The sequence below is a fragment of the Triturus cristatus genome, chromosome 10, assembly GCF_964204655.1.
Source record: "Triturus cristatus chromosome 10, aTriCri1.1, whole genome shotgun sequence".
Taxonomy (NCBI): Eukaryota; Metazoa; Chordata; class Amphibia; order Caudata; family Salamandridae; genus Triturus; species Triturus cristatus.
In genome coordinates, this window is record NC_140593.1 from 462,396,813 (window position 1) to 462,415,101 (window position 18,289).

Genomic DNA, 18,289 nt, shown 5'->3' on the forward strand with positions numbered 1-18,289 from the left:
CAATCATCGTCCGGCATAAGGAAAGAACTACCTGGCAGATAACACAGGAGTGGAGAGGAGGTTGTGCAGCGGGCAGAGCTGCTGACTTGAAAGCTGGGGATTCCGGTTTGAATCTCTGTGGCGCCGCGTAACATCCTGTGATTCTATGCAAATCTCTTAATCTCTCTTGGTCATAAATTGTTACATAAATATACTGCAAGAGTAAAAGGCAAACTTTATGAAAATATAGTTCCACCAAAGTGGATGTTAACAGTATTTCGGCGGCGGGCAACTGATACGAAAAGCAGACGAGGGACAAGCATTGGTAAATGCAGGAAAATATGCTACAGCCAATAGAAATGCAGGAAAGGTAAGGGGCTCGCACAGGAACCAATGAGAAGCCAGGAAAGAAAGGAGGCAGGATGTAAGTCCCTTTCAAGTTTATATTATGACAATAGATTTCTCAAGCACTGCGCAAGAGATGTGCGGGCGAAACCTAAAAAGGGTTCACATCTGGGTTTGTCCCAAATTTCCTTTTGACCAATGTCACCATCCTTGTCAAGTAGTGAAGCTAGGTTATGGTATTGGAAGGAAGAGTCAAAGAGAATTTGTGCAATCTGGATAGCTTGAAATGTGGATGTTAAGTTACCCGTGAGAAAAAAAAACCTTGTTCAACATAACTGTGAAAAATGCTTCCAGCAGCCAGAAAAACAAACAAACAAATGTTGAGAATGAGTCTGATATTTGCTTTGGACATCCTTTTCAAAAGAGGCTATCAGAGGTGTATGAGGATCGAGGCAAGATGGAAAATGACCCCAGGGTTCCATTCTCTTTAAAAAAAAAAAAAAAAACTTTTTATTATATGATAATGAGATAGACATTGAGAAAGTATATCTGTGCAACATTTTGTTTTACAATTCTGCAATCTTGTCCTTTTACAGTACATTAAATCTGGGAGACAACTGTCTGTTAGTTCACTTTATCAATATTACAGTCCTCGGTAAGCCTGCCAGGCCCCCCATATTTTCGCCAACTTTTGGGGACACCTCCTGCTTTTGTAAATCACACATTCCACTTGACAACACCAGTCTAAGTCTAATGCCCACTCCTCCAGAGCCGGGACAGTAATCACCCCCCATTTCCTTGCTAAATTCCTTTTTGCTACCACCGCTGCCAAAAAGAAAGCCAACGTTTTGTATGCCTTGGCCAGTCCTCATTCCTGGAGGTTGCAAGCAAGAACCACTCAGGCTCCAGAGGGACCTCGGTTCCGACCACCGTTGCCATAGTGGTGGTGATCGACTGCCAGTATACTTGCAGGATCGGACATTCCCTTATAAAATGGTAAAAGGAACCTTCTGCACCACATCCCCTGTGACAGAGAGCATGTGTGCATCTCCCCATATGGTGTAAGACCGACCTAGGGTAATTCACTCTATGTAGCACTTTCAGCTGTATAAGTCTAAAGCGGGACCTTATTGCCACCTCCCTTGGGCCCTGGAGCACCTCGATCCATTCTTCATCCTCCAGTGCACCCACATCTTGTTCCCAGGCCGCCCATATGGTGCCAAAGTGGCTCGGGGGCGTTATTTATACGTTTTACTTATAAAAGAGGGAAACCGTTTTGACTTGTATGTGCTCTGTCAAGACCCTGTCTTCCAGAGGTGATGAGACTTCCAACCCGTCACCCTCTCTCATGCATTTCCTCACTGCATGACCCAGTTGTAGGTATTTGAGCCACTCCCCTTTACCTAAGTCATATTCTGCCTGTAAGTCTGCGAACGTTATGTATGCCCCTCTTCTCTGGGTTCCATTCTCTTCCCATCATCTTTATCTTTTATATGGAATTCCTTTAAACACGATTCATCTCTTCCAGCAGGTTTAGACTTTTGTGAAGAACAATACAATTCTGCAAAAAAATACTGCATAAATATTTTTCTGCAAAAATCAGGTTTATGTGTGATTGTGACACTTACTGACATTTATTCAGAATGTAATATATCCTAGAGTGTCCAACATTGCTTACACATTTTTCCTCGTATGTAAATGGCTGTGAGTTAATGAACACCTTTGCCGATGTTTGCCTAATTTTTTTGCTCTTCACAGTTGGTATTTTGACCTGTGCAGTGGCTGCATCCTGCTCACAATGTCAAGCCACTGTGTTTTCCTTCTAAATTTGACATAACTACCAGTCTTTTAAGTCAGCCCTCTTTGTGTAGCATCCCAGCGCAGTTAGACAGAGTACACGCATTGGATGTAGGAGTGAAGGCTATATTTGCCTGATCTTTCTATGAAACATAACATGATTTTAGATAGCATGTTGAGCTGGCAGCCTCTGTTGCAGCATGTAAAAATATTCTCTGCTATATTGCATGTAATGTGGCATTTCATTTTTACTGTGATTAGAAAATACAATAATAACCAAAATAACCAAAACCTGAGCGGAAAAAACAGTGGTGGATTTAAATTCCTATTCTTCCTAGGCTCAGATGATATTCCTTTCAGTGGCATACAGACATATGTGTGCGCTTTCTTCACACCTACTGCTTTCTAGTTACAAGTCAAATGGACTGGCCAAATATTGCCTTAGATGACTGGGCGATATCCCCTGAGGCCAGCTAAATGCAGCATCTGTCACTGAATAGAATCAATGGCACCGCTCCTCATTCAGAGGTCTAGGAGACTCAGTGCAGCCATTATAAGCATGCACGTGGGCAGCAGATTTCCTTCATAGCTCGGAATGCTGAAATGGACAGGCTAGGTGTGCTCTTTGGAAGAAGAACCCTGCACAGCTGGCGCAGAATGTACCATTTTAAGTACAAGGAGTACAAAGCATGCAGACACAAATGTACTACTTTGCTGCAAGACTGGGAAGGCTGGTAATATTATTAGGATGGGCCTAATTGTATATAGGATGTTTAGGATAGACATCTTGCTAGTGAAGCCTCTTTTTACTTGTTGACCTTCACCCTAGTGCTTGAAGTGAAAGAAGGTCTTCTGACTGAGGAAACTTTTGCCTTTCTCTGACAATGCCTTCTGACCAGTTAGCATTTGATATTGCGTGTGGGCCTGGAAAATGAATTGTGGGACCACCCACAACTAAAGAACACAGACTGCACTTGAAGAGCCAGTTCTGAGTATTTGAGAACTCTTTTTCAAGGTAACAGTGCCACCAGAAGGAAAAAAGATGAGTGTCTGTAAAGAATGTGCTTTAAGATGCTATGGGATATGGGGTAGCTTGCCTGCTCTACCCCAAAAAAACACAACCTTGGTGACCTACACTTTTTTTAAAGATATTTTTTATTGCCTTTTCCAAAATGGCCTAACATAATTTTGCTGGATATTGGTACGTTTATAAGCATACAACATGCAATAATATACTTTTTTTTTCAAAGTAAAAACAGTAAACTCTTGTTGGAGAGAGAGGTGGAAATTATAACATATACATTCTCGCCTGCCCATTAGGGGCTAGTACGATCTGCAGTCCTCACACAGGTCAGGGACATCACTCTAACTCTTATGCCCGAGCACACCACACGAATGCTATACTAAGTAGGGTATCAACTTAATACACTCAACTGTCATTTATTCAAAGTGGTTGTTCATTGGGGGAAAACTTATTTCCATTGTTAATTCACATCAGAGATCCAGATCTTCTGGGAGCTTAGGATCAGTCTGGAACAGCTGCTTTCTAAAGCTTCCAATTAGCTTAGTCTCAGTAGCCTACACGTTGCTGTTTTTCCCACGTTGTGTGGGAAGTTTGATGCTACCACACCCTGCACCATTTTGCCCTATTCCATTAGTTGTGGAGGCGGGAGCATGCTCCTGGAGCTGTCCTGCAAAAGCAACCAAGTCTTTCATCGACACTGTGAAGACCTTAATTTGCTACCCTTTTCACTTCTCTTTTTCTACTTTCTCTTTCATCTGCTATTTTCCACACTTATTCATACACACACACACCTATTTTCTGATTTAAAAAGAAAACTCCTATTTGGACTCATCCTCTAATAATTACTCAGTCTCTCATTCCCTGTAACTTATTGAGTAAGTGTTCTTGACCCAACTTTCCTTCTATTTCAGTGTAAACTTTCTTTCCTCCCTTGTTCAATCTGTTGTGCAGGCAATAGTTATCACTGATATTGTCTTACCTATGAATGGTAGGTGAGTGATGGGCCGGCTATTGGGAGGATATCAGAGTCTTTATGAGTAGGAGACTCTGGCCTGTCTTGAAAGTTTCTAAGAAGATGCCTTGAGTGAGGGAAACATTGAGAGTGTTGAGTAGGGATGAGAGAGTGTGTCCCTAAATAGAGCTTTGATGAAGGAGGATGGAAGACCTCATATTCATTTGAAGTGGTTTGGGGGGAGTTGAGTATGTCTGTGAGATCTGCAGAAGGGCTTTGAAGGCTGACCATTGCAGGATTCTATGGGAAGGGATGGTCGTAAGAGAAGAAGTAGACTTGGTGTTGTGGATATGCTGTTTGATCTTCTGTATTTATTCACTGAAGAGAAGGTTGATGGCATTGCACTTTTGTGCGGAGTGAGGAGTATGTGGGTCTGGCAGGGAATTGATGTAGTGCTTGATTGTCTTGAAAAAGGTTCGGTCTCTGTTGGTGGAACTGTCTGCATGCTGCATGGAGCGACTTCCGTACCGTGAATACATTCAGAGTTCTGTTTTTCTTCCATTTTGCTTACTGTCAGCGGAGAGACAGGTGGGAATTTAAATTGTACTGTTAGACCTGGCATCCTTGGCATGGGTTTCCCCCTAACATTTTGCCCTCAGACCTGTTTTGCTGATATAGTTTTTGCTGACTTAAGGACTTTGCATGATTTACCAGTGCTAACTAGTGCTAAACTGCCTATGCTCTCCCTTCAAAACATGGTAGAATTGGCTTATACCCAATTGGCATATTTAATTTACCTGTAAGTCCCTTGTAGAGTGGCAATACCTGTGCCCAAGGCCTGTAAATTAAATGCTACTAGTAGACCTACAGCATTGCTTGTGCCACCACATAAGTAGCACTCTAAACACATCTCAGGTCTGCCATTGTAGCCTTTGTGTGCAGTTTTTAAACTGCCATTTAGACGTGGCAAAATTCTCCTTTCGCCATGCTCCAACCTTCCTTTTTAATACATACAAGTCACCTCTAGAGTAGCCCTGGACAGCCCATAGGGCAGAGTGCAATGTATTTAAAAAGTTGGACATGTATTAGTTTTACATGTCTTGATAGTGAAAAACTCTTAAATTAGTTTTTCATTATTACAAGGTGTATGTATACCTCTCCCATAGGATAGCTTTGGAGTTACCTTGTTACATTTAATAAAATTTAACTTTCAAATGGAAGCAGGCATCAGTTCATGTTTGGTGTCTTTGGATCATTAATGGAAAATCCTAACTTATAGTGAATCTGTAATTTAAACTACAATTTTGAATATGCCACTGTTAGAAAGTTGGCATTTTACTGCCTTAGCCATTTGGCGCCTGCAGCACATCTCTTAGTCACACGACTGGGTGTAGCTGACAGTTGTGTTTTGTGTATTCCTCCTAGACAGCCACTCAGTAGGGATCGTAGGTGTGTCTTGATCGCCATCAATCGGGATCTTAGGTGTGGCTTGATGGGACATCACTGGCAGGATGGGACTGAGGAGCTGGGCCCAGCCCCACTTACACTTGAATAGGCTGTGTCCTGCCTCTAAACAAAGGGCTGTAGTTAGTCTGGAGGAAGGGCAGGGCACCTGGGCACTTAAAAGGCATGCCTCTAGAAGCTTCTCCCCACTTCAAAGGCACAACTAGGTATAAATACTGGACCTCAGACACCAACTCTCCAATACACTTGTGGACCTGTGGATCCTCTTCCAGCAAGACGGACTGCTATGCTGCTGAAACGAATGCCACTCTGCTGCTCTGAAGGACTGGTGTGCTGCCCTCTTCCCTGTGTCAGTAGGACTGGGCCTGCCTCTGTTAAACCCAGGGTCACCAGAATGATTCCAAGGGATACTTGGCTGGCCTCCTAACTTGAACCTCGACTTGAAGGCTCCCACAACCTTGACACCAGCACCTGGCCTCTGCTATCTGTGAGTCTACCTTTCCGAGAGCTGCCACCCTAGTCTTGGACCTTTGGAAGTGGGCCTAAGGTGCTCTGTTAGCGTCTGTAGGTCCAGCAGAACCAACACATCGCAGCTGCTGCGTGGAATTGTACTCAGCGCAAAGACCAGAGTAGCCCCGCAGCGATTTTGGAACCGCCACTGCGCAATGGATCCTCAGGGCAGGCCCTCACTTCCCTCGTTAACTGCAGCCTTGTCAACGATGCCAGGCTACACATTGCAGCCTCATAGCCCCTCGGAACAGATGCATCGCCCCAACTCTGCGATGCATCCTCGATGCTGGACTTCCCATCGCAAGCCCTCATCGACATCGACTGGATCCTCCGCGATGACGCAGGACCGCACATCGCTAGCTCACCGCACCTGGGAACCGACGCATCACCTCAGCTGTGCAATGCTTCTTCGACGTGGATCCTCGCAATGCTTCGCAAATCAGGATTTAAGGTACTTTGTTCAGTGGGCCTAACTGGGTACCTATAGCCGGCCCACACTCCATCGTAGTTGGCCTGAACTTGTGATTTTGTCTCAGTCCCTCGCTACCATATCCACAGTTGATGCTTTGTGCTTTTTGTCGCTACTTTCACTAAAATCTTTAAAATTGCATATCTCCTGTTGTACTGATTAGATTATAGTCATTTTGCTCTTCTTTTATTCAATAAAAATCACTCTATAGTTCTAACTTGATGTGGGATCTTTTTTGTGTGTTGTTTTTCACTTTATTGCTATTTGAAGTGTTGCACAAATACTTAACACATTGCCTTTAAGTTAAACCTGACTGCTATGTGCCAAGCTATTAGAGGGTTGAGCACAGGTTAGTTTAAGGTTAGCTTGTGCCTTACTCTGATAAGAATGGAGGTTGCTGCTTGACCAGGGCTCACACACAAGTCATCCAACAACCCAATTTTTTACACGTATCATAAGGTCATATGGAGTTCGGTTTTTCTTTCATTTTGTTTCCTGTCTACGGGTGGACCCTTTATTGTCAGCAAGATCTTTAGAGTACCAGGATGCTGAAAGCTTTGGCTTGTTCTTGCAGGTTTTATTTAGGGCATGGGTTTTCACATAATTTCCCCCAAAATCTTGAAGTTGTTCAGAAGGGTGTTGGCATCAGACATTGAGTTGGTAGGGTGAGAGATGATTTCAAGAATTAGATTGTTTTAGGAGAAGTCTTTGAAGGATCGGATGGATTGATCTTGTTTTTTTCATTTGACCTTGGTCTGGTGGTAGGAATCTGAGCAGGGAGATAGGGATGGCAAATTGGTCACTACAGTTCAGGGATATGGCTGGCTTCCATTTTATTGTTGGTTAAGTTGCAGAAATAATGTTGAGAATATGGTTGTTAGAGTGTGTTAGTTGTGTGACATGCTGTACTATGTTGAGTGTGTCGAGGATGAAGAGCGTGTCAGTTTTCTTTTTTTTGGCTGGAGTTGTCTGGGAGGTTTAGTCACCCAAGAGGGTGGTGTGGGCACGTCAGATGGAGGCGGTGGTGAGGCGATCTGAGATCTGTTATGTATTCTATTGGGAATTATAATTTCTTTTGTAAATCAGCAGTTTGACTCCATTCCAATCTATATTTCATAAGAACTTCTTCGTAGAAGAGTGGCAAATTCAGTTAATTACACTTTTGTCAGATTTTCACCTCTTATTAAAAGTGCTTCAGAATACTGCACAAAAGGGTCGACTCAGTGCTTATCACAATTTGTGATAAGCCTTTGATGAAGAACCAGGGCTACAAGTAATTTACTTTTCCTTACTGTCAGTCACTTTTCAAACTACGCTAAAATCTCAAATACAAGATCGAGTTAATATAACAATCCAAATTCCTTTAACTCTCTCTTGCATTATTTCCCCTTTGTGCCTTTCTTACATATTTAACTGTGTACACTATAGACTACAATGTTAGAAATGCTACATGGTGGCTCCACTGTACAAGACCTATGCATTTAAACATTAAAATTATTAAAAATGCAGTGTCCTTTTTACATATACCATTTGGCCTCCTGGATTTCCACTCCCTTCTTCCAATGGGCAATCCGCTAAAAACTTAGGAGTGTGGTTTGAGGACAACCTTTCATTTTCTGTGCAATTGAAAAAGATTTCAGGTAGCTGTTTTGGCCTTCTTAAAACACTTAGGAGTTTTCTTCCCCCTCCTTCCTCAGTCTGCCAGAGAGACGGTCATTCGGGCACTAGTCCTTTCTCGGTTGGATTATGCCAATGCCCTGTATACCTGTATCCCTGGATACTCTATGAACAGGCTTCAGGTGATGCAGAACGCGGCCGCTAGGCTGCTATTGGGAATCGCTAGGAGGAATAGTGTGCGTGCTCATCTTCGCGCCCTCCATTGGCTGCCTGTGGCGGAGAGGGCCACATTTAAATCGCTTGTGATCGCCCACTGTGCTCTGCACAATCTTGGGCTTATTTATTTACAGAAACGGTTTTCCTTTTATGTCCCGCCTAGACAACGGCGATCTTCGGCCCTTCTGCTGGCGAAGGTTCCTCGCTTTGGCCGCTATAAAATAGGGGACTGCCCTCTTGTTGTCAAAGCATCCCAGGCTTGGAACGCCCTTCCTTTTTTTTTCTGCGAAATACCCAAGACCCGCTAGCATTTAAGAAACTATTAAAAACTCATCTGTTCCCGTAATTGTTGGCCTTCTGTCAGAAGTCCCTCTTTGCTCCGTGCTGGAACACTCCTCGCAGTAGCTATTGCGCGTTATAAAATACATACAATTATTTTCAGTCTGGCCTCAGAGCTTTTTAGGTGACCAAAAAAGCATTTTGTTTGGAAGTGACCTAAGGTGCTTTCTACAAAATATGGTAATAAAATCACAAAGAGCTGTATACTACACTGCTGATCTTGAATCTCACAATACATATGTTTAACTGTATCAGTTATTTGCTGAATGCCATTTCATGCATTATTACTTGTATACATATTATGGAAAACTAACATCTATTTTGTATTTACAGCTGCCACTGGAGACATGCCAACGTACCAAATAAGAACTCCTTCAAGTGGATTGCCACAAGGTGTTGTAATGGCTGCATCACCAGGAACAATGCACAGTCCTCAGCAATTAGCGGAAGAGGCTACACGCAAAAGAGAACTAAGACTTATGAAAAATAGGTACAAATATTTAAATCACTCAAGCATTTGTAATTTGTTAGTTCAAGTCCACTTTACAGGCTCTGTTTATGGATGTGCAGGCTTATATATCTCCTGGCGGGCAGGCTGGCAGCCCTTCGGTGGGTTGGTGGCTCGCCTCTGCACTCTGTGTTGTACTTTGCCCACCATAATTAGAAATATCTGCCATGTCAGATGGTGAAATCGCTCCCACCAATGCTGCAGAATTACATTTGGCAAAAGAATTGCTGCCATGTCATTGAGCATTTCATTGATTTGTATGTGGCTGAGTCCAAACTGAGTGGGCATGGTGGACAAAAAACAATAGATGGGGATGTGGTCCGAGCATTTGCTAGTGGCTGACAATAATTCAAGCATTCCATCCATCACCTTGATTTTGATGCTCTAAGTCTGACAGGCGTGTCCAGACGAGTCCCATTCTCATTGTGCCACTGGAATCAAGTTATACATGGCTGATGAGCCCTAATAAGGGTGAAACCAGTCCTGGGTTGCTTGTGTTCCGGTTCAGGGATCTGGCCTGACAGTTCTGGGTGAACTGTTCCTATTGGAGCAGGGTCAAGGCTGATTTGCATATTGCTGGGTTGGTGAAAAACTATGGATTGGGATGTAGCTGCGCGATTGCGAGCGATGACTCAGATTAATTCAAGCATTCCCACCATCACCTTGTTTTTTATGCCCATGTCATTTAGCATCAAGGCAGCAGGAATTCTATACTCAATGAAATTGCCTGTATCAGTTCATATTGTAAGTCACCAGTTTTCTTCCAGGGGATCCTCATCAATATGCATAAGCACTGAATATTCCTGCCTATGTGCGGGGACCCCAGAGTACATAAAATATATATATATATTTTAAAGCAAATGACACTCGCACTCAGGAACCTTGCAAATATTTATTCTTAACAGAGTTCCCTTCTGTTACACCGACGCGTGAACAAGGCCGACAGGGCTGAAACGCGTCGGTGTAACAGAAGGGAACTCTGTTAAGAATAAATATTTGCAAGGTTCCTGAGTGCGATTGTCATTTGCTTTAAAATTGATTCTTGGCCGCTGGCTTGGCCCAACACTCGCACCCGCTGCTGAGCGACCCGTATCCAAGCCGCTTTGAAGAGCGCATATATATATATATATATATATATATATATATATCGTGTTTGTGCATCAATATACGGAAGTAAGGTTGCTTCCGGCAAAAGGACCCCTCCCTCCAAGCAGGCAGCTGCCCGCTACCAAACCAAGTCGGAAATCCGGAATGAAGATTGGCTGCGGCCCCCTACGATAGCCGAGACAACTTGCACCAGCCAGAGGACGACATTGGCTGTCATTCTGCTGCCCTATGGGATACAGTGGTCCAAGTTATACCGGCTGATCCGAATAACATTCATGCATCTCTCAAGTAGGATATTCCAGATTGTTGCGATTTGGCAAAATGTATAATACTCCCAGGACTGGACACGATTGATTACTTGGGATGTGCCAAGGGGACCAGTGTGGCTCTCCGTCGTCATGCCTGAATGAGATCCGCAGGATTCTCTGGGTATGTCCAGGCATCTTTAATGTACATGTCCTTTAACTAACCCATTTTTTGGGACTAAAGCAGACTCATCTTTGGAGTGTTTTAAAGAGAGTAGAGCCATAGCGCATTCCTTGGGACTGTCTTCCCTCGTAAGGCAGTTCCACCAGCGATTTTGACCTCTTTGTGGCTACAGTAGAGGTTTTCATATTCTTCAACACCAGACTCCTCCTCCAGTATGCCTGGCTGTTCAGCCTTTGTGTAGCCTAGGCCACGGTTCCCAGAGACAACGAGGTCAGCAGGGGCAACGTGCAACTCAGTCCCCCCACCCCTTCAGCGTCCACGACCGCAAAGCCCCTTTAGTTTGTCATTGCCGGCACAGAGCACCCTGTCGGAGACAGGATCTAAATTTTCCAGTATCGACAGACATGTGGGTCCTTCAGATTGTCTGTGTCTTCCATTAATTTCTACTCCTCCGCTCTTACCACCTTCAGTGTACTGAAGGGGGACATCAGTCCGTCTCATGGCTGGAAGTGCTGGCCCTTTTGGCCAAAGGGACAATAGAGAGGTTTCCGGCCTCAGAAGTAGGGACTGGGTGTTACACCTATGATTTACTTGTGCCAAAAAAGGATAGAGGCCTCTATCCTATTTTAGATATCCACCTTCTCAACACCTTCCTTTGGAAGTACAAATTAAATATGCTAACGCTACCCTGGACCCTAGAGATAAGATTGTGGCATTGGAACTGCAGAACGATTATTTTCAGATCCCTATACAGCAGTCCCAAATACGCTACCTGCCACTTACAGTCGACCAAGAGCATTTTAAGTTTACAGTTTGGGCTCACCAGCACCTCTTGGACTGTCGCAAAAGTGATGTTGGTGGTCACAGCACATCTGCGGAGGTCGGGGTATCAGTCTTCTCCTACTTCGATGAGAGGCTGCTTGCTAAAGGCGAGCTTGGCATGGATAGTAATCAACCACCTTCAGGTGACCGAGAACCTCCTAACATTGTTGGGGTTCTCTGTCATTGAGCTGAAGTCAGTCCTAACTCCTTCATAAAAGCTCCCTATTCATCAGAGCCATTCTGGATACAGTATGGTTTTGTGGCTTTCCCCTGGAATGGAGAGTCCAGGTCATTCTGGATATGATCCCGATGTTTGAGCCTCTGTTCTGGATATCAATGTGGACGTCTTTGAAGCTTGTGTGATTTTTAGCGTCCTGCATCCTGGTTGTGTCACAAGTTCGATGGCACATGCGGGCTCTGCAGACTTACCTGCAATTCCAGTGGACGTAACACCAGGGAAATCTGTCAAATTGTATCCAGATTTCAGAGGAGATGGTAAAAGATCTGCAGTGGTGCCTACTGGATTGTAATTGGGTCAGTGATAGGCCCCTCTCCTTGCCCAGCCAGAACTGATGGTGGTCACGAAAGCATCACTGTTGGGTTTAGGAGGCCATTTGGAGATGTGGAGACCAGAGGACTCTGGTCTCCAGCAGAAACTCGATTCCACATCGGGGGCAATTCGCCTGCCATTGAAACCATTCCTGTCTACTATCAAAGGACAGCTGGTGCAGGTGTTCACGGGCAGCAGCTTCTCCATATGGTACTGAAACAAGCAGGGCCATGTCCCTCTAGAAGTGGATGGGTAACTAAAAGGATTTCTCTGGTGGTGAAACACACGCAAATTCTTTATAACCCCGTGTGGACAAACTCAGGTGCCTAGCAAATCACAAATGACAGTTATACCAGGAGGTGCACAGGCCCTTTTCATCTAATGGAGAGAACCCTAGCTTGATCTTTTCTCCACCACTGAGAATACTCAATGTCCGCATTTCTGCACACTGGAGTTTCCAAAGCAGCTCTTGCTCAGAGAAGCATTCAGTCTAGAGTGGAGTTCAGGACTCTTGTATGCCTTACCACCACTGCCTTTTCAGCCCGAAGTTATAAAGGAGTTATCTTATTGACACCGGTTTGGTCCAGGAGAGTGTGGTACCTGAAACTCCAGGACATGAGCATCTGACCTCTGATCAAACTACTGCTTCGGAAGGGTCTTCTGTCGCAGCAGCAGGGCATGGTTCTGCACCTGAGGCTGCACACCTTCCATCTCTATCCTTGGAGATTGAGCGGTGAAAGTTGACCTCCTTTGACCTGACCCTGATGTTGTTGATGTCATCCTGGCAAGGTGTCCCTCCACTAAATTCTGTGTGCATTATCCGAGGGCTACTTTGGGCTTTCTTGCGGTTGTTGGAACAGCCTTCATCATTTAAATTATCAGTTGTGGAGCGGTTTCTGAAAGGTTTGCAACACTTGTTTCCTCCAAAGCCCTTTGTGTTTGTCCAGTGGGACTTGAAATTAGTCCTCACTTTATTGATGTGCACCCATTTTGAACTGCCGCATAGTTGTCTCTTGAGACTTCTGACCTTGAAGACCGCCTTTCTCATTGCCGTAATATCAGATAAACGTGTGACTGAGCTTTATGCTTTCTGTGTAAAACTATCTTACACCAACTTTTTCCCTAATAAGTTGGTTTTGAGGAGCCAAGCCTCCTTTCTACCAGAAGCGTTCACTCCTTTTCATATCTTTTAAGCTTCCGGCAATCTTTGCTCCATCATCTCTCTAAGGAAGTAGAGAGATACTCCATCGTTTGGGCACTAATAGAGCTTTGATTTTTTATATCGATCATTTGAGGAAACACTTATTGTACAATCAACTCTGTGTAGGGTTTTCCAGAGCAAAAAAACGGTAAGGCAGTGCAAAATGGACCTTTTCTTGAAGGATTGTTCTCTGCTTAAAGAAAAAACTGCACTGGCGCAAAACAGCCTCAAGAGGGTTTAGGGGCTCATTTCACCAGGGCCAAAGCTGCTATCACTGTGCTAGCACACAGAGTGCTTGTCCTGGACATCTATTAGGCAGCCATGTGGGCTGGTACTCACTTTCATGAAGAAATACTGCCTCAACAGTCAAGTTCATTGAGAGGGGCATTTTGCTCATGAGATCCTGCAGGACATTTTGGCATGAGTTTGTTCATGGCATCTATTCTCAAGGTGAGAAATCTGTGGTTAGAAGTATCCATCAGAAGAAAAAGTTATATTAAGTTTCGGTGTGAATCTTTCTGGTGGATAATCTAACTGGATATTCCTCACCAACCCTCCCACCTCAAAGTTCTTTGAACTGTACTCTCTTCTTTTTAAAAAGATCTTAATCTAGAGATGTGCACACAGGTCATACTAATTTGCTGATGTGCTCTGCATCAGAGGGCAAAAACAGCCTAGAAAGCAGCTGATGTCTGCGCATATGGGTGGCGCTTATATGTGGCTCTGGATGTCACTGCCACCTACTGGCTCTCAGGGGTACTGGTGAATAGTTTCTGGATCCAGTCTGACCAATGGAGAGTATTCAATAGGTGAGGAACCAGCAGTTAGACAGAGTATCTATCCACCAGAAAGATTGCTACGGAATGCAACTGATTTGTTCTTTATGGTCATATCTGATTTAATCAAAACTGATTTGAACTCCCTTTTGATTCGGATTCTTAATGCCACCTCAAAAGAACTATTTGAAAAGCTTTGAAATTAGGTTTGGGAGAAAATGCATAAGATTTGAATGAAAATTGAAGCTGAGCTGTCGCTTGAAAATTCTGACGACAGATCAGTTGTCAGTCACCAGTGTGTCTACTTCTTCCTCTTTTCAGTCTATTACTGTTGAAGCATGGTGTAACAGTATGTTTTCTGCTAGCCCATCTTGACCCTTGTCCCCTAGGTGCAGTTCAGGGACTGGCCCCAGGACTAGCTCTTCTAATTGCAACACTACTTAATCTCTTTCTTTCTGTGGCATGTATCCTAGCACATGGAAAGCGATCCTTTTTCAAAAAGTATTTTCTAAACCCAGAGTGTCGCAACGCATCATTGATCTTGAAAGAATAGAAAACAATCTTTTCCTGCTTTCAAAGTGATCGTCTAGTTGCATTGTAACGTTGCACCATGAAGGACTTCTTGAAAGTATGAAAATATTGTTTTATGCACTCTGAAAGATTGCTGGTCACCGCTGTTGGCTGTGCGAATACTGCCACAATTTAAAAATATCTGGCATTGGCAAAGCAAGAGCAATTGTCTTTGCCAATGCTTGTTTTTAGTGTGTATCGTTTACTAGTCAAAGTATTCAATGTTATTAGATTTTAAAAATGATTATATGCTTTGGTAACACAGCCTGTAAGACATGAGTTCTTTAAAAGTCATATTTATTCACATATATATATATGCCTGTTGGAATAAATTCAGACTTTTCAAAATTCACTGTGATGTCCTTGGATGCTTATAGGAAGTTACAGATGCAGCTTCTAATAATTAAAATTCTTCATTAATTACAAGTTACTTATGTGTAAAAACATTCTTGCTTGTCTACATTTAAGATATATACATTTCTGCAAATGTTAATGTTAAGCCAGGTGGAATTTTGTGTCTTTTTAAAGGAAATAATATTCACTGTGAAAAAAGTTTTTTTCCTGTACCTCCACCATTTTGTTCAGTGTTCCCCCCCTCATCCCGGTTGTTGATAGAAATTTACTTATGCTCTTCACAGGAGTTAAAGCTCCAGTGCAGTGGTGTCCCTCCAATAAGTTTGTAATTGACCACAAACTTGCATATTTTTGTGTGTCTTTCCCTTTATTATGTCACCCTTGAAATGTCCGCAACACACCTCCTGAAGCAGGCAGGTTTTAACAGGCTTAACGTTAACCTATACTAGTGTATTATTAGATATGAACATATAAATTTACAAGTGTATATTCATGTTTTGAAAATAAAAAGAAAATGTGAGTTTTTCACTCAAAAATGAATGTATTTGTGCACCCTTGTTTAACTTAGGTGTGCAAGTAACTGTAGGTTTTTGGTTAAATGCTGATTTTCTTTCATGAATATGAGCCATGTAAACATACCTGTGTTGTAGATGGAGGTGCAGCTTTCTTGCTTTCTGCATGTAATATATCATCCTGCATGATGTAATTTATTGATTGTTAGCATGCTTTTCCATTGCCTCTGCAGCATTGCTTTCCTCTCATGCCTGTTCGGGTTACTTCTGCTTCATTTTGCATTTTGATATTCACAAGTAAATCATCTGTGCTTGGACTTACAAGTAGTCGCTTTTCTCTTTAAGTAGATTTTCCTTAAAGTGGTCTTTGTAAATAATTGACTTGAATTAGAGATTGCTGATTTGTGTGCATCAAATATACACTCCGGGATGAGAAATAAATTAGCGTTTTTGCCATGATCACAATATGAATCAGTTTTCGTGTAGTAGACGCACTGAGATATACAGTATGCATACATACTTTTGAGAATTTACCTGAAATATATATTTAGGGACGTCAGAAGCTTGCACTATTGTTTATAAAATTGTATAGCATTTTCTTGGTGTATACGTTCAGAGCGGACCAGCATATATGTTTGATAGCTGACCATTATAACGTGTCTTTCAATTGATGTGGTGAAGTTTAAGAGTAATATATTTAGGGCAGGTATCTGTTGAGGATGCGTCTCATTTAGCAAGTAAAAGATTTGCATTTTGGACACATTTTCTCTATACACGTATTGTGATGAAAGTCGCTTTTTTGGTAGTCATTTGCCTTGTGTTGCTTCCAGGGAAGCTGCTCGGGAATGTCGCAAGAAGAAGAAAGAGTACGTCAAGTGTCTTGAAAACCGGGTGGCTGTACTTGAAAACCAAAACAAGACTCTAATTGAGGAACTAAAGGCACTTAAAGATCTTTACTGTCGTAAAGCAGAATAGATGCCTTTGGAGGGACTTTTTTTTAAACTTTGAACTTTGATTAAGTAAGGCATGGGAGGAGGCAATTGCTGTGTGGACTTCAAGATGGAGTTTTGTTCTTGGAAGAATAATATTTTCAGTGTTCAGTGCAACGAGGAGTTTAATTCCAACTGTCCACAATCATGAACATACAGAATAGCTCTACATGGTCTTAATCATATATTTTAATGGCATGTCAATTGTTTTCATTTTTGTTTGCCTTTTCTGCTTCTGCTTTCTGTAGGGAAGCTGCAAAAGAGTGTAGACGTCGGAAGAAAGAGTATGTCAAATGTCTGGAAAGTCGTGTTGCAGTACTAGAAGTTCAAAACAAGAAACTTATAGAAGAGCTTGAATCTTTAAAAGATATATACTCTCCTAAAACAGATTAGAGCTAATATTTGCTTTGACATAGTAGAAACATCCAAACACGCACTGAAGGTATAACCTGTAAAAATTACTGTATTGCTTTTTCCATTTCTTTATGTTTTTCTGACCTGTAACATTCCGGAATTGCTCTACTGTAATTTTTAATGATCAGCTCAAACATTAACTCTTTTAAAATAACAAAAAATGTAAACGTATGTGTATAACGTTAAAGTTTAACATTTATGACATGTAAAAATGTGTCCATGGCCGTACATTTGCTTATCACATTTTTGAATTTGTTATTGATACAGTGCCATAAGTGAGCCTTTGTTTTGTAGGACTTTTAAAAGGTAATCAGAGCTGATACTGTACATTTCTTAACAAAAACACAATTACTCACTCAGAGTATCTCAGGCAACAATTTATATGTAAAGTATGTTTATTACGGCATACATATAAAACATACTGTTAATTTATAAATGAATTTATAACTTACCCTGTATATTTTTGTATCAATTGCTTTGTGAAATTAGTCTTGCATTTCTGTCATTGAATGCTATAGTTGCACAAAGATTTTAATAGAACCATGTTGGTTACATTTTGTGACGTCTTTTATTTATATTATTACCTGCTGTAACACATTTGAGAAATGTATTGATTTGGACCTACAATCAGCTTTTTAAATGATTGAACCCCCAAAGCTGTTGTTTAGTTTCTGGGTAGCTAATGCCCCCCGAGGAGCATTTGCATAGAGAAAAAACCCGAAGCTGTAGCATCTTCTTTCCAGTAGTTTTGTACTGAGGATGTTGGTATCTTTAACGTGGTCTGTCATTATTTAGTCATTTAGTTGGATTCTAAAGAAATGATTCCAACTTGAAACCTCTCTAAAACCTAATGTAGACCATGGAGAAAATCTGCGATGAAAATAAGGCACTTGCAGTCGGATAGTGTACATTGCACTTAATAGATCTTAAGGTATATACATCTCTGACAGTTTCTTTTAACACACTCTATCGCCTTTTACTGTGCTCTCCATCTTAACTTATGTCCCCTTCTCCTCTTCCTCTTTGATCAGGAAAGTCTCTGATCTAACAAAAAGATCGTATATTGGTTTCATATGGACTAAACACATATGAGTATGACAGTACTAATAAAATATATCATATTGCATTGCAGGTGAAGTGCAAATTCTTGAGCTACAAATCTCTCCCATATTTTTATTCTACAGAACCCATCATAAAAGAATGCCTGTGAAGGGAATCAGTATTTAGATTTTTTATTTATTTGTACTTTCTCAGTGTACAGAATCTGCGCCAAACTGTGTAGAATGGCTTTCCATTGAGTGAATTCTTTATTGGAACTCTTTTTCCATATTTGCCTCTTAGGAAA

The 18,289-nt window shown here is 42.1% G+C and overlaps 1 protein-coding gene across 12 annotated transcripts in view; it reads left to right on the plus strand.

Moving 5' to 3' along the window:
• CREM (cAMP responsive element modulator) overlaps window positions 1-17,501 on the plus strand; it is an 848,590-nt gene extending 831,089 nt beyond the window's left edge. For all 12 annotated transcript variants that reach the window (XM_085631873.1, XM_085631875.1, XM_085631878.1 and 9 more), the window contains 2 exons: window positions 9,046-9,202; window positions 16,372-17,501. In XM_085631873.1, the coding sequence (XP_085487999.1) occupies window positions 9,046-9,202; window positions 16,372-16,516 (302 nt within the window). In that variant the 3' untranslated portion in view covers window positions 16,517-17,501. The remainder of the gene's footprint in view (window positions 1-9,045; window positions 9,203-16,371) is intronic.
• The last annotated feature ends 788 nt before the right edge of the window (window positions 17,502-18,289 follow it).